The sequence below is a fragment of the Molothrus ater genome, chromosome 6, assembly GCF_012460135.2.
Source record: "Molothrus ater isolate BHLD 08-10-18 breed brown headed cowbird chromosome 6, BPBGC_Mater_1.1, whole genome shotgun sequence".
Taxonomy (NCBI): domain Eukaryota; kingdom Metazoa; phylum Chordata; class Aves; order Passeriformes; family Icteridae; genus Molothrus; species Molothrus ater.
Window position 1 is genome coordinate 45,438,086 of NC_050483.2, and position 27,810 is coordinate 45,465,895.

Sequence of the window (27,810 nt, forward strand, 5' to 3'; positions counted from 1 at the left end):
ACTACAGAAAATCAAATATAACCTCCAGAGTTTCAACAGTGCTTTACTGAAAAAGAACAAGAAGTGCAAGTGCTGAGTACTTCTGTTTAGCAAGGGGAAAGAGGAACAACTGTTTTATCAAGTCACTGTTGCACTGGACAAGCAAAGAGACATACCTCTCACCCTCCATTCTTTTACTCCAGGACAATGAGGTGGTAAGGAAAACAATCTCAGTTCCCCAGCACAGAGAACTTTGAGGAGAATAGAAATTTCTCTGCTAAGGATCCTCCAACACCTCCAAAACCGTTTTATATAATTACTTTATTCTGATGAAACAAGCAGCTTGATTTTTCCAAGTCAAAATTCAAAACCCAAGTGTAAAGAAGTTTTTGTATTAAGAAGGACTCTATGCTTTTTGTTCCACAAGTTCAGAAAAAGGCATTTTAATACCATTTAAGCCCTTTCTGGTTTTACTCATCTGAACCCTGGAGACTGCTGAGAAATGAAACTCTAGCAAAACCTGCAAGTTTTATTCCTACAAAAGCCAGTTCCATCAAAATAGGAGAAATATCACTTTTACTTATAGTCATACAGAGGGCAGATCCACACACACTGAAAACTGCGTACAACAGGAACCCAGGTGATAGAGTTATAAAAGCCAGAAAAAACATGGTCAGTAATCACAACCTGCATGAGACAACTCCAGACTTGAGCTGAGGCTTTCTGACATCAGAAGTTAAGTCATACCTGACAATGACAAAAATTATGATTCAAGCATTCAAATACTATAACAATACTATAACAAAAGAAATTATGCCAAAATGTACTCTCTTTAAACAAATTAATAAACCTGCCTTCTCCAGAAAGGGTATCAAATGATACAGAGATACTACACCACCACCATACAGCAGCCTGTATATACACATATGCATACAACACATCCCAGAAAAAGTGAATTAGTCAATAAAGGTTCAAAAGAACTAACCCACTAAAACATCTTTTAAGCTTTTTATCTAAAAAAAAATACAGATACTGAAGAAATAGGACATCTGTACTTTAAAAGAAATAATTCATAGAAAGACTGATTGATACTTTGAGCAATACTGGGTTTAATACACACAGGTATGAAATGAAACTGCACTTTCTTTTAACTGTATGCATAAGATAACTGGAAACACTATTGGAGCAAGCCTGGCTTAGCACATGGGTGACCCTTATAAATGGGAGATGAGGGAATCAGAGGATTTTGTTCAGAACAAGGACCAGCTGTTCTGCAAGGTCCAATGGCCCAGGGCCCAAGCTGATGGTGCACCATGTAGCTCAGTTTTGTACCTCTGCTGGCTAACACAAGGCCTGATGGGCCACCTTGATCACCTGGACACCACCTTGTTAACATTCTCCACAGTCATACTGTGAGCAGCAATGAAATGTGTCCCTCTTATGCTCTGCTTCCCACTAACACCATGCAGAGAAGAGGAAATGGTTCTCTCTGGCCATGCTCCCTCCTGGACATTCCTCTATGGACAACCAGGATTTTCAGTAGATCTGTCACCTTCCCTTATGACCTGGGGAGAAGATGGGTCGCCTGCAATCAGTTCCTACAGCTCTTGGACTCAAGTGGACTACTCCAAGTCTGCAGGGCCTTTGAACCTGTGTGTAAAACTGATATTATCAAAGAAAGATTGCATATGGAACAAATTGGTTACACAAATATTCAGAGTTTTGCATAAACTACAACAGCTGCCTCACATTTTAAACATGTTCTCTATTCCCTAAAATATATTAAAATGCTAGGTGAAATGATGAACGGTCCACACAGGCTTTTGTTTAAGACAGAGCTGCAATTCTTGGAAATAGTCAATGCCCCTTAACTTTGAGTTTAAACAATTATTAAATATACAATAAAGAGTTAAATTGTAGCATGCCTTAAAATCATAACCATTACACATAAAGCCATCCCTTACCCATTGTTTTAAAGATTCAAGTTATCTTAATATTTTTTACTAGTAGTTCATCACTATTAGCATAACATTAAGAATTGTTCCATGAACATCACTTTTACAACAGAACTACAAATAATGTGACTTTCCCTGTCAATTTTTCTTTATACAAGCATCAAAGTAAAGCCCAATAACTAATAGAGAAGTGAAGAAAATCTAAAAGAAAATACAAGAGCATGATTAAAACTAAATTAAAAATTTAACTTGAGTTATTGAAATACAAAAAAACCTTTTCATAATCCAAGAGCAGCAAGATGTGACACACTACTATGATACTATTTGTGGCTTCCCAAGCTTCACGAGTCTGTTTTCAAATTCAGAAGTCAGATAACTTACATGGCTGTAATATTATATGATTAACAAATGTGATGCTCATGGTGACCACTGTTCATTGCACTAACACTCCTTCCTGAGTCTGAATTTTCAACTCCTAAAACTTCAGTGAACTGTTCCTGAATGCTGCACAGGCCTCCCCATCTACACAACGGCTGCAGCTGTCACAGTGACACAAGGGCTGTTAATGGCATGAAGGGGGACACATCCACTCAGTGCCCAGGGACCAAAGGTGAGATGTCCCTCACACCCTCTGCTTTCTGCTCCACCCCACAGCTCATGCACTGTGCAACCCTGCCCTACCTGCACCAGCACACGCTCCAGGGCAGCAAGGAAGAGGGATGAGGAGCTGCAGACAAACAGAAGCACAGCATCCACGTGCTTCAAGTTCCTGCAGCCAGCAACTCACAGCTCTGTCAATGAGGCCACTCTAAGAACTTTCATAAGGGAACACCCAGGCCTACAGAGGGTTTTACAAACAAAGCAACAAAAATTTCAAAACAGATCCCTACACTTTCTTTTTCCCATGAACTTAGTGGAAATATCTACGGTACCATTCCAAGTTATCTTTGGAATAAGGCTATATTTATCTACAGAAGGCACAGAGGAGGGGAAAAAGAGCCTAAGAAGCCAAGTAACTGGAAAGACTGTTCACAAATGGAACCATGAAAAATAACATCATAAAGCAATGAGCTGGTGTTTGCCTGACATCTATAGAAAGATGACAGACTAAGGACTCTGCTTTACAGTACTTTACCAAAAGTCTAAATACATGCAAACAAAACAAGGACTCAACCAAATCTTCATGTATTTGACATGTAAATGGAAAAAATGATATTTCTTCTTTCTGGAGGTATGAATGAGAAAGAATTGAAAACATTTCAGTTGAAAAGTCTCAGAAGCATGTGACTAATTTTGAGAGGAATGAAGATGTGATTAGAGGGTCATTTGTATTTCTACCAGCCATTCCTGCATGAAACTGTATGTTAGAGAGATCAGATTCAGACTTTCTGCTCCTCTTTTTCTGTCCAGGATCTATGGTCACCTTTCTGAATTTATCTTTCCTCCCTACACATCCTTCATGCTGTAAGGTGTAAAAAAGAAAAGAAAGAAAAAGAAAAAGAAAAAGAAAAAGAAAAAGAAAAAGAAAAAGAAAAAGAAAAAGAAAAAGAAAAAGAAAAAGAAAAAGAAAAAGAAAAAGAAAAAGAAAAAGAAAAAGAAAAAGAGCCTTTTTAAAAGTAAGAAGAGTTGATCTGTTTTGTTTCCTGAAACTGTGTTCAGTGGGATCACAGAAATCTAATGGTTAGAGAACTGGTAAGAATATGTTAGAAACCAAGTCCTGGATTGAGAAATCCTCAAATATTTATGCACTTATCAGTGCATTCACTCCAGCAGAAGTTCTCTTTGCTGTTCATACCTGACACCAAACTAAACCAATATCATCTAACTTGCCAGAAAACAGAAATAAAGCAACATAATCCTGAAGTATAGATGGTCTTCAAATTAAGGCATGTGATGGTGGCAGAGGGCACACTTCAGAAGAACTTGTATTCTCTATGATCTCACAAACTACAAAATTATGAAAATAACAAAACAAAAATTCCCAGAAGACTCCACCTTAACACCACACCAAGAGAAGAAAACTCATTCTGACTCTGCATAGGAAGTAAAATAGTTAGATCTTTCTTGATAAAGTGGTTGTAACATGCACAGAAATTAGTATTAGACATCCCTATGATCAGCTTCATTCCCTATCAAAAGCAAAAACAGTAACACAGAATTAAACACATGTTTCCAGACTGCAAAGGGCAACCAAATCATGTCTTTTCTATAGGAGACACCCGAAAAGTCTTTCAGTGAATAGGAAAAGGTTGTTTCACCAACTTCCCCAAATGGTCACAGATCACATCTGATCTCAATGCAATGTACAGATAGGAAGGGTGCTTATAATTTGTCAAATGTGATAACCTACAACTTTGATGTATCTTCAATAAAGAACTGCAAAAGGTGGAAGCTGTGACAGTAAAGTCAAAACCTGTAAATATTTGAAGTTGTTCCTCCAGCAGAGCTGCACTGCTCCCACGGGTGAAGTGGGAGCAGAAGGGCAGGCCTGAGTGATAAAACTGTGTGCTTTCGGCCTTAAAATAGACAAATGCAAATGAAAGCATGCCCAGGTCACCTCTCCTGCCATTTACCACAGAGCTCACAGTGATGGCCACCACTTTCTCACAGTGATTTGTAAAACTTGGATTTTCAGGAACAAAGCTTTATCCACCAGGTTTCACAAATCTTTCTCTGTGTCTCTACAAATAAATTTCAGAAGTTAGACAAGGGTTCATAACCACAAAGTCTCTTTTTCTAATCTCAACCTTGGGCTAAAGAATATTTTTATCAGAAAGAGGTATCAAAAGACAAGACAATGGAGAAATGATGAATGTTTAAGGAGCTCATGGCTTGTACTTTTATTTAACCAAGTATGTATCTATAAATATATTTCAAAGTTGCTATTGCCAAAATAATTGTAAAATTTAAGAAGATACACATTAGTCTAACATGCCTATTTTTCGACACCAAGGAGAGCTCTTCCTTTGTAATGATGTGTATCAGTGTTAGTTTGCTCTTTAAATTCATCATAAACGACGTGCTTTATGACACATGCTTCAATTAGAAGAACCAGATAAAAACCCAAGGGGTTTTGTTTGTTGTGAGTATTGATTTTTAAGAACACACATCCAAGCCAATTAAAATTAAATAATTCACCTTGTGATATTCTACTTCTTCTCTTCTAACAGCTTACAGGTAATCTTTGCCCTGAATTGAAGGAGCAAATTCAGACAACTGCAGTCTGAAGTTCCTTCTTATGTACAATGACAGCAAGGTTGCCTTTTCCCCCAAAATGTCTCCTATACATGGAACCCAGTGTAGTCCAAATGTCATGGCTTGAGTCATTTTAATCTCAAATGACACTGGTATAACACTCACTCAGCCATCCAAATGAATGGGTTCGCATCATGAAACTCCTTCATAAAAGGTCCACCCCTGTCACATTTATGCAGGATGCTCTACTGAAGTCATGAAACTGAATTATCTGATGCAATTAATTTAACTATGTTCAGGAAAAGGGGAATTTATGTATTCAGTAATCATCATGCTTGGGATATTTTTACAATGCATTCCTCCACTCTGTGCTCAATTCTACCCTAAGCTGCTTATGCAGATACTAAACAGAACATGTGATTCATTTGTGCATCTTTATTCTTTTAAAACATCTGATAAAGACAAGGAATAGGTCAATTTGCCCCCGTGGAATTTCACCAGCTGACCCTTATTCCTAGAGCCTGGAATAATATTGGCACATTATCTGGTTCCAGATATATTTAATTAATATTAAGCGACATAGCTTCTCTTAGTTGTGGACTTCCATTTCATAAGATGGACAGACAGCAAAGCCTCTGCCACCCAAGGATTTTTTTCTAGATGTACTGTCTTCACCATAAGAAAAATTCCCCTTAGAATTTGTTACTATGACGATGCATTGCTCTGGAGATCTGACTATGGTGGAGTGGATTTACATTTTCTACCCCTCCTGAAGTCTTTGTACACATGAGAAAGCAATCACTTACACATGGGATTACTGTTTTTTTCCAAATGCACAGGGAATATTCAACTCGTTGAGAATATATTGGAAATTTATTCAGAAAATTACCATGTAACTGCCAATCCAGAATTAATTCAAAAGTCACTGATAGGCTAGACCAGCTTCATGTTGACGTTTCACCAGTCATTAGCAGCAGAATGAATAAATATTTTAGAATACTATGGGGATATTAAGTTTTATTTAACAGTGGAAATGCTGAAAGATAGCCAAGTAAAAGTAACAGTAAGACCACAATTTCTTCATATAAAACCTGGCCTTTGCTGTATTTGCAAGGCATTTGCTCCTTCAACCACACAAGCTCTTTGTTTTATGATGCAGTCATTACAAGGAAGACTCCAAAGCACTTGGCAGCACAAGCAATGTAGCAGCAGCTCAGACATCCCATGGGCTCCAAGGAGAAAAACCTTCCCTTTCAGTTTTGGGACTTGCTTGTCAGTGTTTCAGCAGACTCCTCCTTCTCCCTTGCTCAGCTAGACTGGGCAGTGCTGAAAGCAGGTAGTGATTGAAACCCACTTCTTAAATCCTGTACTGTCTGGCACCTGCCAGTAGTCCTCTCTTCTCCCACTCATGAAAACAGGCTGTGAGGTTCTGGACACACACCCCACTGGAAGAGGGCAGCACAACCTCTGCCCAAGGTCTGTGACTCTGCAGGCATCCTTTGCCACATACAGCAAGCACAGAGCAGCAGTGGGCACAGGGCTGTGCAGGATGAGGACAGGGGAGCAGTGGGCACAGGGCTGTGCAGGATGAAGACAGGGGAGCAGCAGGCACAGGGCTCTGCAGGATGGGGACAGGGGAGCAGTGGGCACAGGGCTGTACAGGATGAAGACAGGGGAGCAGTGGGCACAGGGCTGTGCAGGATGAGGACAGGGGAGCAGCGGGCACAGGGCTGCGCAGGATGGGGACAGGGGAGCAGCAGGCACAGGGCTGTGCAGGATGGGGACAGGGGAGCAGTGGGCACAGGGCTGTGCAGGATGAGGACAGGGGAGCAGTGGGCACAGGGCTGTGCAGGACAGAGGCTAGCTGTGCCCCTGTGTGCTCCCTGACACCCAGACAGGGTGTCTCTAAGGATTCATCCCTGCAAGGACTGCCCACAGCAGTGCTGCTGCATTGCCTCCTTCAGCCTAGCCTAGAAGAGCTGCCCAAGTCGTTGTCCTGCTGCCAACATCTGCCACCAAATTCCACAGCGGTTCTGGCAAACCCAGCCCATTGAGTCAACAGTCACTTCACCCTTAGAAAAATGGGAGTCCTCAGGCTTTCAACTGCATGTGTATGCTAGATTTTTCTGTTTGTGGGGATTAGAAGGGATCAAAATCTCTCAATTTCTATGTCAGATGTACATTACACTTCTACTCAATATGAGAATTTACCAATAAATCTGTATGAGAATTAATACTCTTTAAAAGGCAGCAGTGACAATAAAGCAAGGGCCAGGAAACATGCTTTGTTCAAATGCACAAATTACAGTTTTAATCCATTACCTAAATTATTCATCTGTCCTGCCGAGCACAGTAGTGAGGGGTACTTCCACAGGTGGTGCTAGGGACAGTGTTTGCCCAGCACCCCATGAACACCGGGACAGCCAAGCTGCACCGCCTCGGCACCCCTCACCCCTGGTCACGCCCTGGCTTCCAGAATACAATCCAGGGGCCCAGGGGCATCCCCGGCCACCGGGGCGATCCCCCGACACAACAGCGGGCGCAGGGTCTCCATTGCCAGCGCCGTGCCGGGATCGCCGTTACCGCGGCAACGGCGCGGCCGAGCCCGGGGGCCCGTGAGGCGGCAGCGCCGGCCCGGCCCGGCCCGGCCCGCGCGTTGCCGGGAGACGCGCCGTCACCACAGCGACCATCACGCTGCCCTGCCGGCCGCTGCCCTCCCTCCCTCCCGCCAGCCTCAACACTAACGCGGAAAAATAACAAGAACAACCCCACCGCTCAGTCCCGGTGCTGCTGCGGGCCCTGCTGCGGCTGGCTCAGCACACCTTCCCCGTCCTGAGGGGGAAGCACGGGCCATGAACCGCATTCCCGGCCCTTACCGGCATCGAGGAGAACGCAGGTCTGCCAAACCTCAGCGCCCTGCTTTCCTGCCTTGCGGATGGCAGCCATAGATTATGTCTCTTTGCTAACACTGGTCATAAATGAATGCCAGATCAAAAAAATGCAAAATGAACAGAAAAACACCACCCCATGTCTGTTTCACTGAAGCAAAGGAGAAAATCCAGGCTAATCCTAAAGGACGCCCATCCACCACCAAGGGCTGGTCAAGCCACCTGGGCACCAGCTCAACCTGGTGGACATCCTGAAGCTGCACAGGCAACATCGGCCCTCAGCTCTCCTAGGAGAAGAATGAGCCCATCTCCTCTGAGCGAGGGAGGGAATCGTGCCTTCACCAAAGGGGATAAGTGGGCACTTCAGAGCTCTCCATTTGCTCATCTGCATTTTTATTCCAGGTGCTCCTCTGCCAAAGGGCTGTTGCAGGAAGCCTGCAGGCTCTGCTCAGGAACGCTGATGCCAGCAGGGCCATGCGCAGGTAAAAGGTGCCCTGGACACAGTGGAAAAGGCCAGGCCAGACCCGCGGTCCGGGGCTTTCCACACTCACACATTCCAAACTGTATCCCTTGATTACATTTAGTGTCTTACCAAAGAATCATACCCAACACGGCAGGAAAACATTTAGAATTGTAAAATGCATCTAGTTCTTACCTTTGATATGCCTGAGGAGATGTGGGAGGTGTATTGAACACATGCGAATATGGGTGATAGGGTGTCTTTTTCAAAGCCTGAATAAGATTTTGTCTATATTCTGGGTCTATACACCACAAGGACCCCTTTCCAATACTCTGCAAAGAGAAAAAGATTTTTTAAAAAATCAAATATTTGATCTAATGGCACAGCCGTATTTATTTAGCAGTTTTTGTCAGGAAAAGCAGTGGGTTTGGGTTTTTTGTCTGACAGAAGCGAATATAACTTGCTTGCCAGAGATTATTGCCCCATTAATAATGTATTATGACTATATGATTTAAATCACAATTCTGAGGGAAAAAAAGAATGAATGTTTGGTTGCTCTTTCTCCCCCTCTCTCTTGTTACTAGTTAATAGGATTTAATAATATCTGGCAATTTTCCAATCACCTCATATTGGAAAAATAAGAAGCTACAGTTAACCGTTAAACAGAAACTTTGAAAAGAAGTATCTTGTTTTTTGAAGTAGTTTTCTTTTCCTTTTGCTGTTATACAAACAGAAACAAGGCTAAAAAGGAGAGGGTTAAACACCCTAGCAACTGTTTTAAAAATATAAGGACTTAATCCTCCAACCCACATGACATCAATACCATTATACTACAAGAGGAAATTAATCATCTTTTCTCCCCAGAGGGAAAAAAAAATACCAAAAAAACCCAAAACAAACCAACGAACTAATACTAAAAAAAAAAAAAAGCCCACAGTATAATCAGAGTATAACCATTTAAGTGTGTTGTGAAATTGTGATCAGCTAAAACAACAGTTACTGTAATTACCCTTTCTGGACTCAAGGAACAACACCAGCAGTTAATCTGTAAAGTAAAGATTACACTAAATTCAGTGTTTATTCTGCAGTTACAAGCAGTGCAATTTCATTTCTTGTCTCAATCCCATCAGAGGTCAAGCTGAGGATTTTGGATTGTGTGAGTTCTCAAACAAATATGAAAACTTTTCCTCAGCTTCACTATGAAAGCATATGGAATGATAGTTCAGGAGCAGTGTTGCTGTGCTTGATCATACACAAAAGCAAACACAAATCCTAACTGTTGACTGAACTCAACTGACAGGCATTCAAGGCATTATGCTAAGATTTTTTGGTAAATGTTGATGGTTTCTGGAACAGGTGGGGGAGGCTGTATTACTGCCTCTAGCTGCTTTTCAACCCAGGACCATGCCTTTCCTCTGCTTCAACTTCTATCAGTGAAACAAAGCTCTCAGTTAAAGAACAAGCACACACAGACACGCACACAGAATCACATCAGAAGAAGGACACTATTTTCTTAAACCGTATAGAAGACCAAAACCAGACAACTGTTTCCTTTTGAAAACTTGTATCTTTGCCCTACCACTTCCTAAGTGCTCCTCTGCCCCACGGACAGCTTTAGGATACACAGTGCAACATGCAAAGTGCTTACAGAGAGCAAATGTGCACCAAGTTCTCCTCCCCAAAAATAAATGAAAAACAAAAGTCTTCTGCAATGTCCCTGGATGGCTGTGTGTGCACCTAGAAAGTTTCCAGCACCATGTGGGACTTGGCTTGAAGGAAAAGGAGAGCAGCCAGCACAACCCACAGGAGCTATGACAGTCTTCTGTCAGAAAGAAGCAGGGCTGCATGCTGCTCTGGTGGAACAGGAGCATGGGGTCAAGACTCTTCAGGATGGCTTGCAGGGTTCAAGCCCATCCATCCTTTTACTGCCCAAAAGTGCCCTACTAGGAGGCCACAGAAGAGTCTAAGGGGAGATATCTTCCAGCACTTGAAATGAAGCAAGGTCCTGATATGGTGAAAAAAGCCCAAAACTAAAGGGGTAGAGAGAAGCCAGCAAGCCTCTGTGGCTCTGATTTTAGCAAAGCACTACAGTCAACAACTGAGAGATCCTGTGCTACTGTCAGCTGAGGAAGCTGTGCACCACAGTCCTCACACCAGTCTGCAAGGAGGAGGCTGTTACACTTAGCCCTCCTAAAATATGGGACAATGAGCCAGACACATGACAAGGCCAGTAAGTGATTCTTAGGCAAAGGACAGAGTCAAAAATAGAATTCAAACATCCCAAATTCCACTTCCACGCTCTATCCAAGACCCAGACTAAGAACATAAAATTTCCTTTTAAGCAAGCAATGAGCAAAACTAGGAAAATTTTTCAGGAGAAAACCTTTGCTGGATTCCTTACTTCTTACAGCATGGGATAAGCTTATAAAAAAAGCTACACTTAAATACCATCTACCTTATTTGTACTTACTGGAACACAACATATTGTTTCCAAACTTCTCTGTTTTTTCATTTACTTCTAAGACAGCCTTGTCATCTACCTGGAAGATATTACTCCCCAAAACCCATCAGTTAGTTTAAGCTGAGGGCCTTACAATATGAAGTCACTACTGAAGACTGACTTCAAAACCTTTCATTACTGTTAAGATAAGTTTGTGTGGTTTGCCCATATTCTTGCAAAAGCCAGAAATAATCTCACTGAAAAACAGGAACTCTGACAAAAAATATTGAGAAGTACACTCCTCGTTAAAAAAACCACTGGGAAGGCAGATTTGCTATATTTTCACTGCAACCGAACTGACTTATAATTTACTAGCAAAAACAAATGTAATTTAAGGCAAAGCTTGCCAACTTTGCAATGTTCTCTTTTAAGACAGTTACTTTTGTTTTTCCACAATCACATAACAGAGCATGAATAAAAAGGAAAACTGAAGTGACATCTGGTTGAGAAACCTTCTTGACTGTTAGGAGGTGTGAAGAGCTTTGTTAACTGTCTGTTCAGATGTGTCATTAGTCTTCCCATGTACAGAGCAATCACAGGGAAAGGAAATCACTGGAGCTCAGACCCGTCGGTAGTGATTAATTTCCATCTTATGACACTTGGCGTGCTGCTTCACTACCTCCTCCAAGCCAAAAGTCAATAGTGACTCCAATCAAAAACCAGCAAGGAAGGGTCAAAAAAAAATCTCTGGATTACATTTGTCTCCCAGGCAACAAGTGACTGAGGAGTGGATAAGAGCCCCCTGATATCCTCAGCCCCACATGCCACCTCCTCCCAGGGCCAGGCACAACCACCTCCCTCCTGCCGAACACAGGTTGCAGCTTCTGCACTGATTCCTGGTTAAGGTGATTAAAAACTGGGGAATGTTATTACAAGTCCTCTTCATGTGGTCCAAGGGTAAACTATAGTTGAGGGTAAACTACTTCAGAGGTGCTAATGGGGAGAGAGAGAAACAGAGTTACCCAACGAAAGTCTGATTGAATACTTTGTTTAAAAACAATCCTGATTATTTTTCACATGGAGAAATTGCTACTCCTTTTAACATCACTTAACAGATATATGTAGATTGTGCACAATACTGTGTACTAACTCGCAATTTGTTAACAAATTTGCTCTCTCATATATCAAATATCCAATTCTGATTCCCTCCCAGCAACTAAAGTCAGTGCATTGCCAAGAAAAGAAAGGTACATGATACACTCAGTGTTCACTTGTTTTTTCTTCCAATGGACTGCACATAGAAGTTTTTAAATACGACTTTACACAACCTATTAATATTATGTTTGGTCATTTTTTAGTAACATTGAAATTCTAAAATAATTAAAATGCTGCTTGTCAGCACTTTCAATTGCTATAGTTGGGAATTAATAGCATTATCCACTAGTAAAACTCCTCATTGTCAAGGTTTTGCCAGCATATACCTCACAACTACCTGGCCTCACACATCAGCTACTGCCTGCCCAAAGCTCAATTAAAAGAATTGTGTGTTGAGCTCTTTCTGAGACCAGTGGCTGGGAAAAAGTACACAACCCATTGTATTGGGTTTGCACGGTCAGATTTTGGTACTGCAGGGGCTACATCCATCTACATAAAAATTCCAGATAGTGTTTATTTGAAGAATTTTGTTCCCTGGTTATTTTAGCACAGACTTGAAATGTGTTAGGAACACAACCTTTTTCACAGAGCTGTTCTTTTCACTGCCATAAAAACAAGTCTGGCCAAAACAAAGCTTTGGGAAGAAAGCAGATACAGAAACCACAAAGCACGGGCTCAGGGAGATGTTGGCATATCCAAATTTTCCCTTCTGAAGCTCTGGTAACATCTTCACTTTGTATCTGCCTGGAGGAGCAGCCCCAGGTACCCATATCTCTTGCAGCAGCATCACCACCAAGATGGTCCCCAAGGGAACAGAACCTTAAGGGAAATCTGCCAAAAGGGAGATTTTTTTTTTTCCTCTGTGATGCCTTGCATGTGCCTGGGCCTTCTTCCATAAGCCCATTTCAGTCATTTTCCTCAAAGAAAACTGTTTTTCTCACACAATTTGATGTAAGTTACATTCATTACGCTGGCTCACATGAAGGGTGTGACAAGCATCCAGAGAGCTGTGGCAAAGCAGAGGAGGAATGTGGGGACACAGGGAGGGGAATGGGAACTGTTCCCTTCTGCAGCAGGAGCCCTGGTGACATCCTGATGCACCTTGTGAAACAGCACACTGAAAAAGGAAAACCAGGACTCTGGCTGGACAGAAAGCAGCTTGTAAGACAAATGGCAAAAGCAGTATGACACAGAGCAGGGGTACAGGGGCTGGGGTGAGCTGGGCAGCAAGGCTGGCAGACAGCCCTCAGGGAAAGGCCAGGCTGTGCATGGGAAACCAGGGACGCCGAGAGCCTGGGCACCAACACAGGTGCCTGGAGGCTGGGAGGAGAGGAACCAAAACAAGACGCCCACAAGTGACTCCAGAGCTCTGCTCACACACCTAAACTCTGCCAGCAGGCTGAGAATTTTAACACAGCTCTGAGTTAAGGACCTTGCTACTCAAAAACAACAGCTGCCACTGAGCAGATCGGTACTTACTTCTCCACTATCAGATCAGGAGGGGATGAGTGGCCATCGCTAGGCTTTCTTGAACCAAAATGATCATCGCTATGAACCAGGCAGCTACACAGACTGAAGGGGTGCAGATGTACACCATCTGAAAAGTATGTCACATTGGCTTCAGTAACCATAAAAGCAAAGAGAAAAAGCAGAAATTTCCTATTACTCAAAAACGGGCATTAGCAACTAACATCTGCAGCCCCAAGCTATCAAATACTGAAGTCACGTCACTGTGACATCTGTCCCTGCCTAACCCAGTGGAGGTTGCTGCAGCTGTTAACACAGGACCTGTGAATATCATTAATATCACCTTCTTCAATGATTAGGAAACTTTTGTTGTCAGTAACTCACCATCAAAAGGTTTCTCTTGTGGATGAAACCTACTGTTGTTACAACAGGTGATCTCTTTGCAAGTAATAGTGGAGAGATTACTGGGTATTAAAGGTTCTTACTTTAAAGAAATATTTATCCTGAGCTCATTGTGTCCAGATATGCTGCAACAGCAGGCTTGAAGCAAACCTTTCACAAAGATTTGCCACTCTGCTTATCCATGGGAATGCCCAACAGCTTCTACAGGTCCAACTGTTCAGTATGATCACAGAAGGGCTTCTACAGGAACAAAAAGAATTGTAGGATAGAACTATACATCTCACCACAGAATTTAAAACAACAGTTTGAGTAACTACATCCAAGACCAGAACCTGAAAAAGATAATCGTTTTAGACCAGAATTGCAGAAGCATATTTCTCAACTTCTATGACTGCACCACATCTAATGTAGCAGCACAAAGCCATCAGGCACCTTGCTGACACTGTTGTCACTGTTGACTGCTCACACCTGTGCAGGAAGCCTCTGGGGGTGGTGAGAGCACACCCAAGGCTGTCAGGAAGCAAGGACCTGCAAAAGCACCTAAGAGAACAAGGCCTGATGGAAGAGTCTATCCATAAAAGAGCAGGGTACTTCACTCGCCACCTGACACTGCAGTCATACAGAAAGCAGAGCAATTCTGGAAACTCTGACTAAAACAAGTTTCTGGCTGGTTCCCAGGAACAGCAAACTATCATCAGGAATTCCTCCTAAATACAAATTCCCCTTTTCTCATCCTATGAAAAAATATATTTAACAAGAAATGTGAGGTATTTTCATGAGGAAATTGAGAAGCAATTGAGAAGAAAGAAGGCAAGTAAAATACTTTCCAAGTTGCACCTTATGACACCCTGTCTTCAGCTCTGAAGTGCACTGAGAGGAACACAATAATCACTCCAAAATCCACCTCAGGAGAGAATGACTTGCTTAAATAACTTTCTTGTACTAAGCAAAGAAACCTGCCAAGTGACTTCAAAGCCATCCCACAATACAACACAAATTACACATACTTCACTAAATATACCTCTACCCTTGAAGGTTTGCAAACGTTGTGCTGGCACTATGGGAAAGAAGTGGTTCATGACAGCAAAATTCACCAAGACTAGAAAATGCAAGCCTGTTGTGACCCCTGATGCTGTGTTGAATCAACACTATGATGGCAAGGGCAGAGATGTTTTTCAATATCCAAGGAGAGAGAACCTAGGCAACCAGGAACACTGCTCAAAGCCAGCTCTATGCCGTTCACTTGCAGACAGTGCTGACAAGAACTCACCTTACTTTTTTAGTTCAGCTACTCATCCCTCATGTTAGTATCATGCTCCTCCAAATGAAGGGTATCACTACTAAAACAAAACCAACTCAGAACTAGTTCCTTCATTTACATGAGGCAGAAATAGCATACTAGTTTCAAAACTTGGAAAATATATTACATAACAAATTTTAAACTATTTGCCTGGCAAGCACTCAGGAAGATTTAAGATCAGATGCCTAAGTTGGTCTGCTGGTCTGTTTAAAACTCCATTGCTTAGCTTACTCATTGGTATTTCAAGTTATCAAGAAAGTCATAATGTTGCTTGCTCTGCTGTCCTACACAGATTCTCCCATTTTAAGTAGTTTTTTATGGGTGGTCACAGACAATACTAAAACTTTATCCTCTCTAACAGCTTGCCTACACCTTGCATATGAGTCTGGGGGTTCTCTAGTTACTCCTTTTTATAAACAATTGAACTTATTTGCAGAAATACACAAACAAAGCATTCAATCATCTAAGGTCAGCTAGGTTTTTTTTCTGGGATTTTTTTTGGGGGTTTTGTTTGGTTTGGTTTTTGTTTGTTTGTTTGGGTTTTGTTGGGGTTTTTTGTTTGTTTTTTTTTAAATTAAGAAGTACAACAGCGAAGGAATTCTGAAAGAAAGAAAAACAAAGCCACTGCCAGCGATTCCTATTATTACAAAATGCATTCCTCAGATTCACTGCAATCTTACATAAAAATTACAAATAACTATTCATGCAGTTTAAGGGCAGATTTTCTTCATTCTCTTTTAACATTTCTAGCACAGACCAGTGAAATCATCTATGTCCAGCTTTAAAGAATTGCACTATAGACCTTGACTGGATTTTAATGACAGTGACAACTGCTTACTAAGCTTTTAATTTCCATAAAAATCCCCCGACTTACAAACTTAAGAGTAGTAGAAATTTCCCCTGCTCTTCCAAGGAAAGTTTGGTAATGTTAGGCGAGAGCTTGACACCAAGCTGAAGTAAATCTGAAGTAGTATCTGCATGCAGCATAACAAAACCCTCACAAACACTTCTGCATGTTTTCAACCTTTCCTCAGTAAAGCAGCAGTCACAGCTGAGCTCAAGCACAAAGGTGAAGAAGCGTGACAAGAAGAGAGTAGCTAAAACACAATTACATGACCATAAACATATGCTCATCTAGTGCATGAAATTAAAGTTTTGATTCGAAAGCTTGCTGGAGTACAGTGTTCAACCCAAGTAAGCCAGTTGCATCAAAAAATCATCAGCATTTCTTAAGAAAACAAAAGGTTGGGGCTTTTAAAATCTTATTTTGCTCCAAGTAAAAACATCCATTACTCCAAGTCATGCAAGTCCAAGTCTTTGTTTTCACACTCAACTCTTGGTATTTTAGCTCACTTGTTCAGTGAGCTACTCCAGACACCAACCCAGCCATCAACCCTTTATTCTTATTTGACTTTATGAAAGTGGTCTGGTTCTTCCCCAAGTGATACAGCCACATGAACCACCTCCACATCTCTGCTGTTCTTCCAGTCACAAAACGGGAACTGTCTTTCTGACTGCAGAGGTTGGGTGGGTATATTACTTCCCTAAGAATGGAAGTATGGTTAGAGAGGAAAAGGACTATTTTGTCTCAAAATGAAATAAAACAAAAAGGAAGCCAAGCATATAAATAAACAATGATAAAGGAATAAAGAGGCCAGATCAGCACTGAGAAGTAACAGCTGAGAAAAGGAAGGCTGTGGCATTCCATAGTCAAAAATACTCAACTTATTCCAGAGGCAAGATGCAGCACAACATCCTGAAACACAATAACGTGTCTACCAAATACACACTGACTGTCCAGTGGTCTTCCAATATTAAAGAAGCTCAAGTCTCACCAGCACAAGACATATGAGAAGTTTGCTCTGTACCTCTGGGCTTGTACGTGTTATCAGAGTGAAAGGCCCTGCCCTCTGCAGCAGTGCCTTGCGAGGCTGCCCACTCCCCCCCAAACCTGCAGGGAGCCCCAATAGTTGTGTCACAGGCACAGAGCCTGTGGCCTTGTCTATCTGCCACAGGCAGAGCAAAGAAACAGCAGCACGGGACTGACTGCTTTTGGGTTTTACACAAATGAAGGCATTCATGGGCTTTTAAGCTGTCTTTTTCCTCAGCACTTTCCCTCCTGTGAACAGAGAAGTTAGGAACGTCTTCTATTGCATGGCCTAGACACTCAGCAAGCCTGAGCTGCAGCCAAGACTGCCAACCCAAAGCATGTCTCCAGAGTCCAGGTTCCTGATCCTGCAAGGGGCATGTCAACACCAGGTCTGGAATGATTCTCTACCATTATTTCAGTCACAGTAACCCACTGCCCATGGGCACAGCTGGTCCACTGCTCCTCCAGCACACCAGCATGTTCCGCTGGTACAGGCACGCTCACACAAAATGACTGCTAACAGCCAGCAGTGGATCTCCTACACATTAGCTTCCCACTGCTCTCATCATAAAACAATTCCTCCAACAGGCTCAGGAGGTGTTGCACTATGTCACCCACCTCCAAGAGTCGTATTCAGCTTGTTAGATATCGCCTTGTTGAGTTTATATGTGAACCACCCTATAAAGCTATTAGGCTGCCACACAGTAACCCTGCAAGCAGCTGAAGCAAGCAGTGTCATTAACTGCCCCTAAACAATGCCTGCCTCCTATACAGAGTTGATGTTGTTTCATGCCAGTACCTAGCAACCCCAGACATTGCCCAAAGTCTCCCCAGGCTAGGCAAAGCCCAGGAGCTGAAGAAGACAGGCTGAGACACTGCAAGGGAGGAACGAAGTGCAAGATCAAACAGAAGCAGGGAGACTGGGCTGGGAAACAGGAGAGCCCAGAAGACAAGCCTGTCATCCTGACTGGCCATCACAGGCATACTTGAGGGAGATTGGGCAGCAAGTAGCATTAATAATGCTGTTTCAGCCTATAGAACTTCTGTGTATACATGGAAAGTGTAATTAACCCTACGCTATTGAAAAGAAAATTGAGAAGACGCAGAAACGAAAGAATATAAAAAGAAGTGCTCAAGGTCACCTATAAAAACCATGGTAAGAAAGGAAAAAAACTCCCCTGACTCCAGACCAATAATCCATTTAGTGGGGTGGGCTAATTTTGTATCAGAGGTACACTCATTTAAATACCCACTGGTTATCCATGCCCTTCATATTATCTACAACTGGAAACTGTCTTTTCTTACAAATGTAGAGTTACATCATATATGAAAACCTAGGGACAATTTTAAAACACAACCCTTCACAAAACAGATATTAAAAAAATTATTCAACACTTATATCTGTGCTAAAGGTTTACAGGTCACTTTTTGCTTACTGCTGTATTAATGATGAAACAAGCCAGCGAGTGAATTTCCAGGGGAAGGGGTTAACAGCTAGCAGAAACGTGTGAGAGGGAGTAGGTTGTACTAAATCCATTATCCATGACAAATAAAAATAGAAATAAGCAAGACCTGACAAAAGCTAATGGATTTGCACCATTTCCCTCATAACTGTTTATTTAATGTACGATTTTTCCTTGCTTACTGTTTAATATTGGTTTGCACGATTGAGGAGAAAAACCAGGCACTTTGATAAATCATTTGAGAGGTTCCCTGGATGTGGGGTTTCCAAGTGTTCCTGGGTTATTTACAGAAACAAAGCTGTGCTCCATCCCAAGCCCCGCTCAGCTGCCTCAACAGATCCCTGTCACCTTCAAGAGGCACATGCTGAGGAATAACCATCCTCCTGCAACAGAGACCTCAGTGCTACCCACATCCATCAACACACACATTACTTTGACTACTTATATACACATTCCACTCTGCTTGTGTCCCATTTCTATGCTAGATGCAGAGATACCTATTTTTTACTATCTTCCTCTTTCCTCCTACTCTCTCTCATGGCTGAATGAAACCCCAGAAAGCAAAACAAAACACCTCCCCATGCTGCAAACATCCTCCAAAATGAAGCAACTCATGACTGCAGTGAAGTTTTCATCTCGTTCACACAGCCCAAATCAGCATAAACTTATCAGGGCAGGGCCTGGCTTCAGGAGCCTCAACAGCCCAAATGTTATAACTCAAAACCTCATGGACTCAAAAAAACCAGGGACTTCACCACGACATGGCATTTTTGCAAGCAGCCTACACAAATCCTCCTTCCACTCAAACACCAGGTACCACCACAAGCCTCTGGAGAAATACCTCCTAAATTAAACAGTAAGATCAATGGCTCTGCAATGAGGACAAACCAGGGAAAGACCAGTTTAGCTCTAGGAGCAAACTAGGCTCCTGTGGGGAGGTCAAAACCCAGCAGCTACAGTACACACACTCACTCTTAGACACTGGGCACCCTGGTGGGACTAGAACTGCAGTGCCTGCGGGAAAGGGCTTTCCTCAACTACTGGGATTTGGCATCTCAGTTTTACTCTAATGCAAACGGAGCAAGAAATCTCACCTGAGAGGCACACCACTGAAACCTACACACTGCCAGAGAGCAGCAAGCCCTCACTGGGACCAGCTGCAGAGTCAGAGCACTACCACCTATGGCAATAACCTCTTCCTGCATCTTCTGGAGTGCTGGCCATAGAAGTCTTCCAGGGAGAGTCAAAAACACACCTCAAGTGCACCGGAGCCTTCCAACATAGGGAGGCTTCAATCTCAAGATGGCCAGGAAATTACACATGCAAGCAGAGACAGAGAGCAGGCTGCTAAGCCACCTACCTGTCACCACTGACTGCTGTGTCACAGGTCACTACAGGCACCCTCTCCCAGTCCTAACTGTACCTTTGGTCTCCTCTGGCAGCAGAGTGTGAGTGCACAAAGCTTCTTCCCACACCAGCTCCAGCCCGTGGAAGGCTAGAGATAGCCAGGGCCATGGCATCCCCACTGTGGCATGTGGGTTAAACACAGCATTTCCACCCTGGCAGCAAGCACAGTCCCCTCACCCTCCCTGGAAGTGCAGGGCACCAGCCCCCACTGTGCCACAGCTGGGGAATCTGCGCCCAGCCCCAGGAGATGAGCAGCCTTACCACCAAGTCAGGGAGGGAGGAACAGGTGAGAAAGAAAGCTACATTGTCAGGTCTCATCCAAATCGTCCTCAAGGTGAAGTAAGCTAAAAAGAACAGTGCAGACACTTTTCATTGTGGGAGCCATTCAGATATATTGTCTCCCACTTTAAGTTTGCTGCAGAGCTAAAAGCTTGTAAAAAGAACAAGAAGACGGACTTGCTTAGTCTTTAAAGTTTAATTCACAGTAAGCTTCATTAAAACTGTAAGAACACTCCCTATAATATTTATCTCCACACAGCCATCTCAAAAATAGACAACTACAGGATTTTTTTGAATTGGGTTTTTTAGGTGACTGCATTTTTGCAAGCATGGCTACACAGAGGTTGCAATTGGTAAAATACTGTAAGTGGCAGACACAACAAAGCTTGTCATGGAAAACTTCTGTAGCATGAGCCACTGAATAAAGTGTATTTTAGAGTGGATAATCAGTTTCCCTGAGCACCATCATCAGTAAAACAGATTTGAAATTGCACAGATAGTTTATTATTAAACACAGCAAAGTGATTACATAAGTGAAATAATATCTGAACTCATTGGTGTGCGAAAAAAGGAGTACTTAAATCTACAATTTTTCCAAGGAAGCTAGCAAGTCCCTAATCAAAACCTACATCTTGGCAAGAATAGAATTCACAGGTTTATTCATGTTATTTCCTGGGCATACCAGTTCTACATTAGCAGAGCATTAATCAAAGTCTAAATACTTAACCAAATTCTGGCTCAATATAAATTATTTCTCTGCTTAAAAGTCTACCTCATTTTTCCAGATGCCATTCCAAATCCCACAATAATTTTGCTATTTCACAGAAACAGTAAAGAGAAAGTGAGTTTCCTCAAATTCTCATGAGAGAATCAAAAAGCCTATGACAGAGGCAGCAGCAGACAGCCAGCCCACAAACTCACTGAAACAGACCCAGCAGAAACAAAAATGTCCCTCTTCAGGGCGTTCTGAGCTGGTAGCAAACAGGATGTGAGCATCAGTCACTGTGTGCAGATAAGAGGTTATTCAGAATAGCAAGTTCAGACACAGACTGGGTCTTTTACCCAGTAAGGAAAGAGTGGGAGGAAGCAGGGGGTAAAAAACAGCTTTCAACCTACACACCACAGCCCTGCCTATTTGGGTTTTCCCTGGCTTCTTTTTAACTGAATTATCTCCCAAGCCGTCATTTCTCATTTTCAGGTGCGATGTTCACAGGACGCCCCCTTGAAACAGGAAGCCTGTGAGTGTTTGTAGTGTACTGGAGAAGAAATGACAGGCTCCTCAGAAAAATGAGACACTGGACAACCTCAGCAGCACCAGCAGCCCTGAGAAGAGGACTGGGGCTCTTGCTGAAAGACACAACATCTACAGAAAGAAGGACTGATGCTTGGCTTGAACAGAACAAGGAAAGAAACAGAGTTTGGAGTAGGGGAGGGGAAAAGAAATTGGATGGAGTCTAGAAGCTTCTAGAAAAAAGCCGTGTAACTTCTACATGGGGCTAAGTCACCACCTTCAAGCTCCGACTCCTCGGTGTTTACTAGGAAGCTATTACTCATTCTGATCATTGCATACAAAAAGGCTGCTGATCAATATTGCACAAGAGTGGTAAGTGATCAGTGATTAAACATCAGTGTATGAATTTATCTGACTTAACATGCTTGGAATGGAAGGAAACAGGGAGAAAGAATTTCTGAGCAGACTTCAGTGATGAAAATCGACAACTTGCCCAACATCAGATGATGATGTGAGGAGTTCAGAAGTAACAAGGAAGAGAAGACATATGATATTCTCAGAAGTTAAAAAGCTCTTTTCCACCAAATTATTCATGATCAAATATGCCTTTGAACAGATCTACCATCTAAGGGAAAAGAAGATCTCATTTAAGGATGCCAAGGCAAGGCTATTTTGATGACACAGGTGTCATGCAACCAGACCTGCTGTGACCTGAGTCACTGCTCCAGGTCTCCTGTGATCTTTTTCTTGATCAGTTTCACACAGGAAGCCTTCATATCTGACACACCAAAAATAGCATACGGTGTACAAATGAAAATCCTGCTTCAAAAAGGGCTGCAATTTTTTTTTTCTTTTTCAAAATGCAAATGTGCTTTCAGTACAGTGCAACAACACTGAAAGCACTTGTCCCTGCATTCCTCAGACAGACACTTATGACCAGTTACATTTAGAGATGATGCAGGTAGGAAAAAAAAGAGAACTAAGGTGTGTATGTGTCAGGAAGGAAACCACAAAAACAGCAATTGGAATTAAACAGCTGAAGGTGAAAAGCAACCAAAAATAACATACAAATACCCCTACAGATAAAAATGTATAGCTAGAAAATGAAGTCCAAACTGCTGAAGGCCCCACCTAAAGGCTGAACAAAAAGGAATGGATGCCTGATATTGACTCCATTCATCCTACCAATACTGAAACACTTAAACAGCAGTCATCTTACCTTTCAGAGCTGCATCATGTACCAAACCCTGCTGAAAACCAGTAACCAGCCTTTGAGGATGCTGGTGCAGTAAAAACTCACCACTGCTTGCCCCTGCAAGAGGAAGCCAGCTACCCCAGCTCCAAAGCACCAGCCCATAAAAAGGGCTGGCTGCTCCAAAGGGTCCCTCTCTCTTCAGAGTTGCACCCAGTGACCACCAGTGCTGACATCTGCACTGTAGGGTGAAGGACTTCTGTAATTACTGTGTTTTTCTTGCAAAAGACTTTCTCAGGCAATACTAAACACACCACTAACAGAAGAGTTTGAAGGAAACTTGACAGATCATAGCTTTATTGCAACCTCCAGAATCTGGCTTTAATGTTGCTGATTCATAGCATTTTAGCATGTTGGTATTCTAGATGTTTCTATTAGAAAGTCATCAGATGATGCAAAATCATGGAAGGGGGGAGGGGGACAAATGAAAAAACCTTTCCAGCTGTCTTTGCTTCTATAAAAGAGCTTATAAGAGTTCTTAAAGGCTCTAAAATAAAGCACACAGCTCCTCCCTTCATTGCTTTAAATGACAACGTGATTTTTAAACCAATTTCATAATTTTTAAGATACAAATCTCTGTATAAATAGCCTCCCACACCACTCTTATCATATCCATTCATATCATTACACAAACACACCCTTAGATGATAACATACTTGGTCTAACTTAAAAGCCAGGTAACACAAACAGAAAATTTATTTGAGCAATTGCAAAATTCCCTTCCTTTCCAAACAAAAGCATGTCTTGGTCCACACTGCAATAAGTCCGAAGATACACATGGCATGGACTCAAAAGCTGTTTAAACCACTCTAAAACTGTTTCAATTTTTCACCTGATTCAAGAGGAATCAACATATAGTCAAAACAAAAAAAAAGCCAAGTTCACTGAAGAGGCAAATTCTTCCCCTTTTAAATATGTGTCTAAATTAAAGATTCAAAGTGCCAATCCAACAACTTTGCAAACCCTGTTTTATAAATAGCAAAGGGAATAAATATAAGATAATGTGGCACACAAGTGGATAACTCCACCATAATTAAGGCATGGACTCTTGTCCCATCAGTCCAACCCAGCCAAATGCATTTTCAGCACACTAGATACTGCTGGAGGCTGAGTGCAACTTGAGTGCTGGTGAAAGAGCAGAAGGTAATTAAAATAGTGGTTAGATCATAAGCATATTTACTTTGAAACTAAAATAATGCAAGTATTTTAGCTGGCAGGAGGAAGACACTTTCCTAGTCACAGAAGAAAAGGATGAAAAAGCAAGACCTTTCCTACAATTTCATTGCTACAAATGAAAATCAAAGCTTTCTAAATTAAAACTTTATTTTTTTTCAAACAAGAATGACTGAAAACCTTATCTCTTAATGGAAAGGGTCATAATTACATTTCTGCTTTCCCAAATTCAAAATTAGTCAGCTCTAAAACCTAACAGCAAATAACACATCAAAGCACACTTGCTAAGCCAAGAACAAGGAACTTTATTCCTCAAAACAAATGCAGCACTGCCCAAGAGGCAGTGAAATATTACGGGTGTTTTAGCAAAACATGAAACAACAAAATATTAGACAAAGTGGAGGTGTTTTACTTAATTTTAAATGCTGATTTGTTTAAGAAAAAACAAGAGAGATGGTTCAGATTAGTTAAGACTCTTAATTTAGAGTCATCTGCTTACACTAACTGGTAAGCAGTTGTGGCAACACACCTTTCCAAGGAAACATTGCAGATATTAGCTCAGGTGGTTAGAACATGGTACCACTAATAACACCATTCTGCAGGTTTGATCCCTGTCTGGGCCATCCACCTAAGAGCTGGGCTTGAAGGTACTTGTGCACCCCTTCCAACACAGAATATTCTGTGATTTAAGATGTACCACTATGACAACATCTTGTTTTCCTGGCACAGAGACACAAGCAGAGAGAAAGCTCTATCTGACAACCCAATTTTTGCTCCCATTTTACCTTAAAAGTGTTTGGATGATCTAAAAAGAAGTGTAATTCTGTAAGGCTTTTTATGTATAAATAGTATTTACACATGCATATACAGATAGATTAAAAAAATAATTTAAGCAGAAAAGGAAGGCACATCATAAACAATAAAATTGTGTTTGCCTCAAGAGCTGGGAGCTATCACCAGACTAAATCTTCTGTGCAATTTGTCTCTGTGATAGCGTCTTTCCTCTTTCTCTGCCATGCAGCCACAAGTCTAGAAAGTATTACATGTCAATATAAAATTGTAAACCAAACCTACACTCTTTTACAAAAGCAAGGTCTGTATATTTAACCCTGAGCATTGAAGGGGAAAACCTTCTTTTGTATAGAAGAGTACGAGAGAGAAAACACAAATAAATTAGTGTACTGAGCAATTACATAAAAATAAATGCATTACATTAATTGCCAAAACAGGAAAAAACATTCTGGACAAGTTCATCCTACTCCTTCAAAGCAAATCATGCAACAGTACAAATGCCAGCATTTGTCTAACTCTCAGCCATCTCTGCCACATCCTGACTCTCCAGCTTCCCATCTCTCCCAATTGAAGACTGAAAACCTGCACTTTCCATGCACACCAAGCATTCCTTCTTACTTCAGCTATGCAGGAAAGCCAGCAAACTACTCACACCATTATACCAGAAAAAGATTTTTCACCCAGAGGATGGCTGGGCACTGGAACAGGCTCCCCAGGGAAGTGGTCACAGCACCAGCCTGAAGTGTTCAAGAAGTGTCTGGACAATACTCTCAGGCACACAGTGTGATTCTTGGGGTGTCTTGTGCAGGGCCAGGAGCTGGGCTCAATGATCCCTTCTAACTCAGAATGTTCCATGATTCCATTAATGTGCAGCCCCTTAGTCATCAAGTACTTCAGGAAGGGTGGAATTATGTAAGAATCATATCATTATTTCCAGGTAAATTTATTTATAAGTATTTATATATGTTTGAAAGGAATTCCTGCAGAACTGAATATCTTTTGACCCACAGTACTTTCCCAAAGCCTAAGTATAATTGTAGCTCCACATACATCAGCAGCAGGCAGTTCTTAAACCTGTCAAACATTCTCTCCAAAAGCCTTCCAAGTGCTCCCAGGAGCAGTGATGATCTCTGGAAGTGCAGTGATTCTGTGTTTTTCTGGGGCTTGAGAAGGCTGCAACCAGGTACTGCAAAGCAATGGTACAAAGGAGAATCTTTCAAATACAGCTTTTCCTGCATGGCAAGGACTCTAGTCCTGAAGATGAAGATCTTGTCCATGCAAGGTCTATTTAGTTCTTCTCAACTATTTCAAGAGAACTAATTGCAAAAGTGCTACATTTATTACATTCTGAACCACTAAACCTTAACAGTGATGTTTAACATCCCTCCTGCTAATGTAAAACCAAAACATTCATGAATGATTTCCCTATTTTTACTGAAGCATGCAGAACCTTCGAGACTGTGTGTTCCCACTCTCCACACGAAAGGGTGAGGAAAAGAGATAAAAATATGTAAATGAAAGCTTGAGATAAGGTATGCCAGCAATTAACACTAGAGTCTTGCATTAACCCCCACAGCCCCTGCAAGTTGCACTGCAGACACTTTTTTCCAACTGTAAACTCAGAAATATATTCATAATAGTTGCTTCATCTCAGTGAGTACCTTCCCACAAGCAGGCAGCTGTGGGATCTTATAAACATAGCTCTGGAACACAGGCTAATTTTCTGCTCAAAGCTTGAATGAGTGTGAATTCACCATTCAACTGGATTCTCCTATGCAAAATTCCATCAGTAAGTTTCTGCTCCACGTGCTGCCACAGACGATTCTCCATGCCATTGAGACTTCCCTGTACAGAAGCCTGTTCATTCCTCTGCTTACCAACAGTCATCCTTCAGCAAGTTACACCAGTGCTTCAAAATCCTGAGAGCTCTCAGCTAGTGGTAAATTGCTACTCTTCAGTGCTGCAATGAAATATAGCAATTCAGCATGCCGTAGATAGTGTTTTGGTATCTTAAGTCACTGGCTAAGGGCAGCAATTTGGCTTCTTTTCTACTGAAACAAGGAAAAACCCACTCACATTTAGGATCCCTAGAATGAGTCCTCCCACAAATTCCTACACTAGTTCCCAAATTTTCCATAAGACCCTGAATGGAAAGTGAACAACTAAACAGAAATAAAGTAATTTAACAAAATTAATTAAAACATACTGTCTCCAAAATTATTATTATGGATAACTAAGCAGGGTCCAGAGGCATCACTTATGGCCACAACAGCTACTTTCCACAGCTCTCAGTCCCAATTCTGTTGTTGATACTCAAAAGAGTAAATCAAAAGCAGCTTTTCTGAATGCAGGAGTCCAAACTGGTGAAAGAACAGAAAAAAAAACAAGTAATGTTTCAGGCTAAGAAGGGCCAACAATGACCCAAAAAAAAATTCAGGAGGAAAAAAAGCTGTATGCCAAAGCAGGAAGGTCACTCCCTTTCTTTCCCTCCCCTGTTGCTTATCTTACATGACCTCTATCAGTGATGAGTTTGACACCACTTAGAGCTACAAGAAATTCAGGAGTCTTTAAAAGCCAGTTTTTTTGCCAGCATGTAGATAAACTTTGTCAGCATCAAGACTCTTATGGATGTGCTTACTCTCCAGAAAGGATAACCACTGTTCTATTGCCATTGCAATAAATGGTCAGACACGGCAGTGATGATGAGCGTGTGTGGGCACGCTACCCCAGCTACCAAAGAACTCAGCAGCTCCAGCCACCTGATCACTGAGATCCAAAGGCTGCAGGTTAAGAGGAATCACAGATACGACGGCATGGCAGAGCCAAAGTGCTCTATGCTCTCTTGTGTAATTAAAGGTAAGAATTGCTGTGAGCTTCAGTCCTGGATGCTGGTTTTGCCCCAGGTGAAAACATCTCAGGAAGCTCTTGCTAAAAGCAGCACACCTGAGAAAGGTACTCCTTGCCCTCATCTATGAGGCCACTTAGTCCCAGGGCAGCCAGACTGCTGAAACCATCCACAGGGCCACTCTCCAACAGCAACGTGCCTGGTCCTCCAGAATATCTGCCTTTGCCCACACCATTAAAGAAAGCATATGGTGTTAC

At 42.0% G+C, this 27,810-nt stretch overlaps 1 protein-coding gene across 7 annotated transcripts in view; it reads right to left on the bottom strand.

The window, feature by feature from the left end:
* FOXN3 (forkhead box N3) overlaps window positions 1–27,810 on the bottom strand; it is a 205,088-nt gene that overhangs the window by 92,442 nt on the left and 84,836 nt on the right. For all 7 annotated transcript variants that reach the window (XM_054515189.1, XM_036383974.2, XM_036383978.2 and 4 more), the window contains one exon: window positions 8,673–8,809. In XM_054515189.1, coding sequence (XP_054371164.1) covers window positions 8,673–8,809 — 137 coding nt within the window. The remainder of the gene's footprint in view (window positions 1–8,672; window positions 8,810–27,810) is intronic.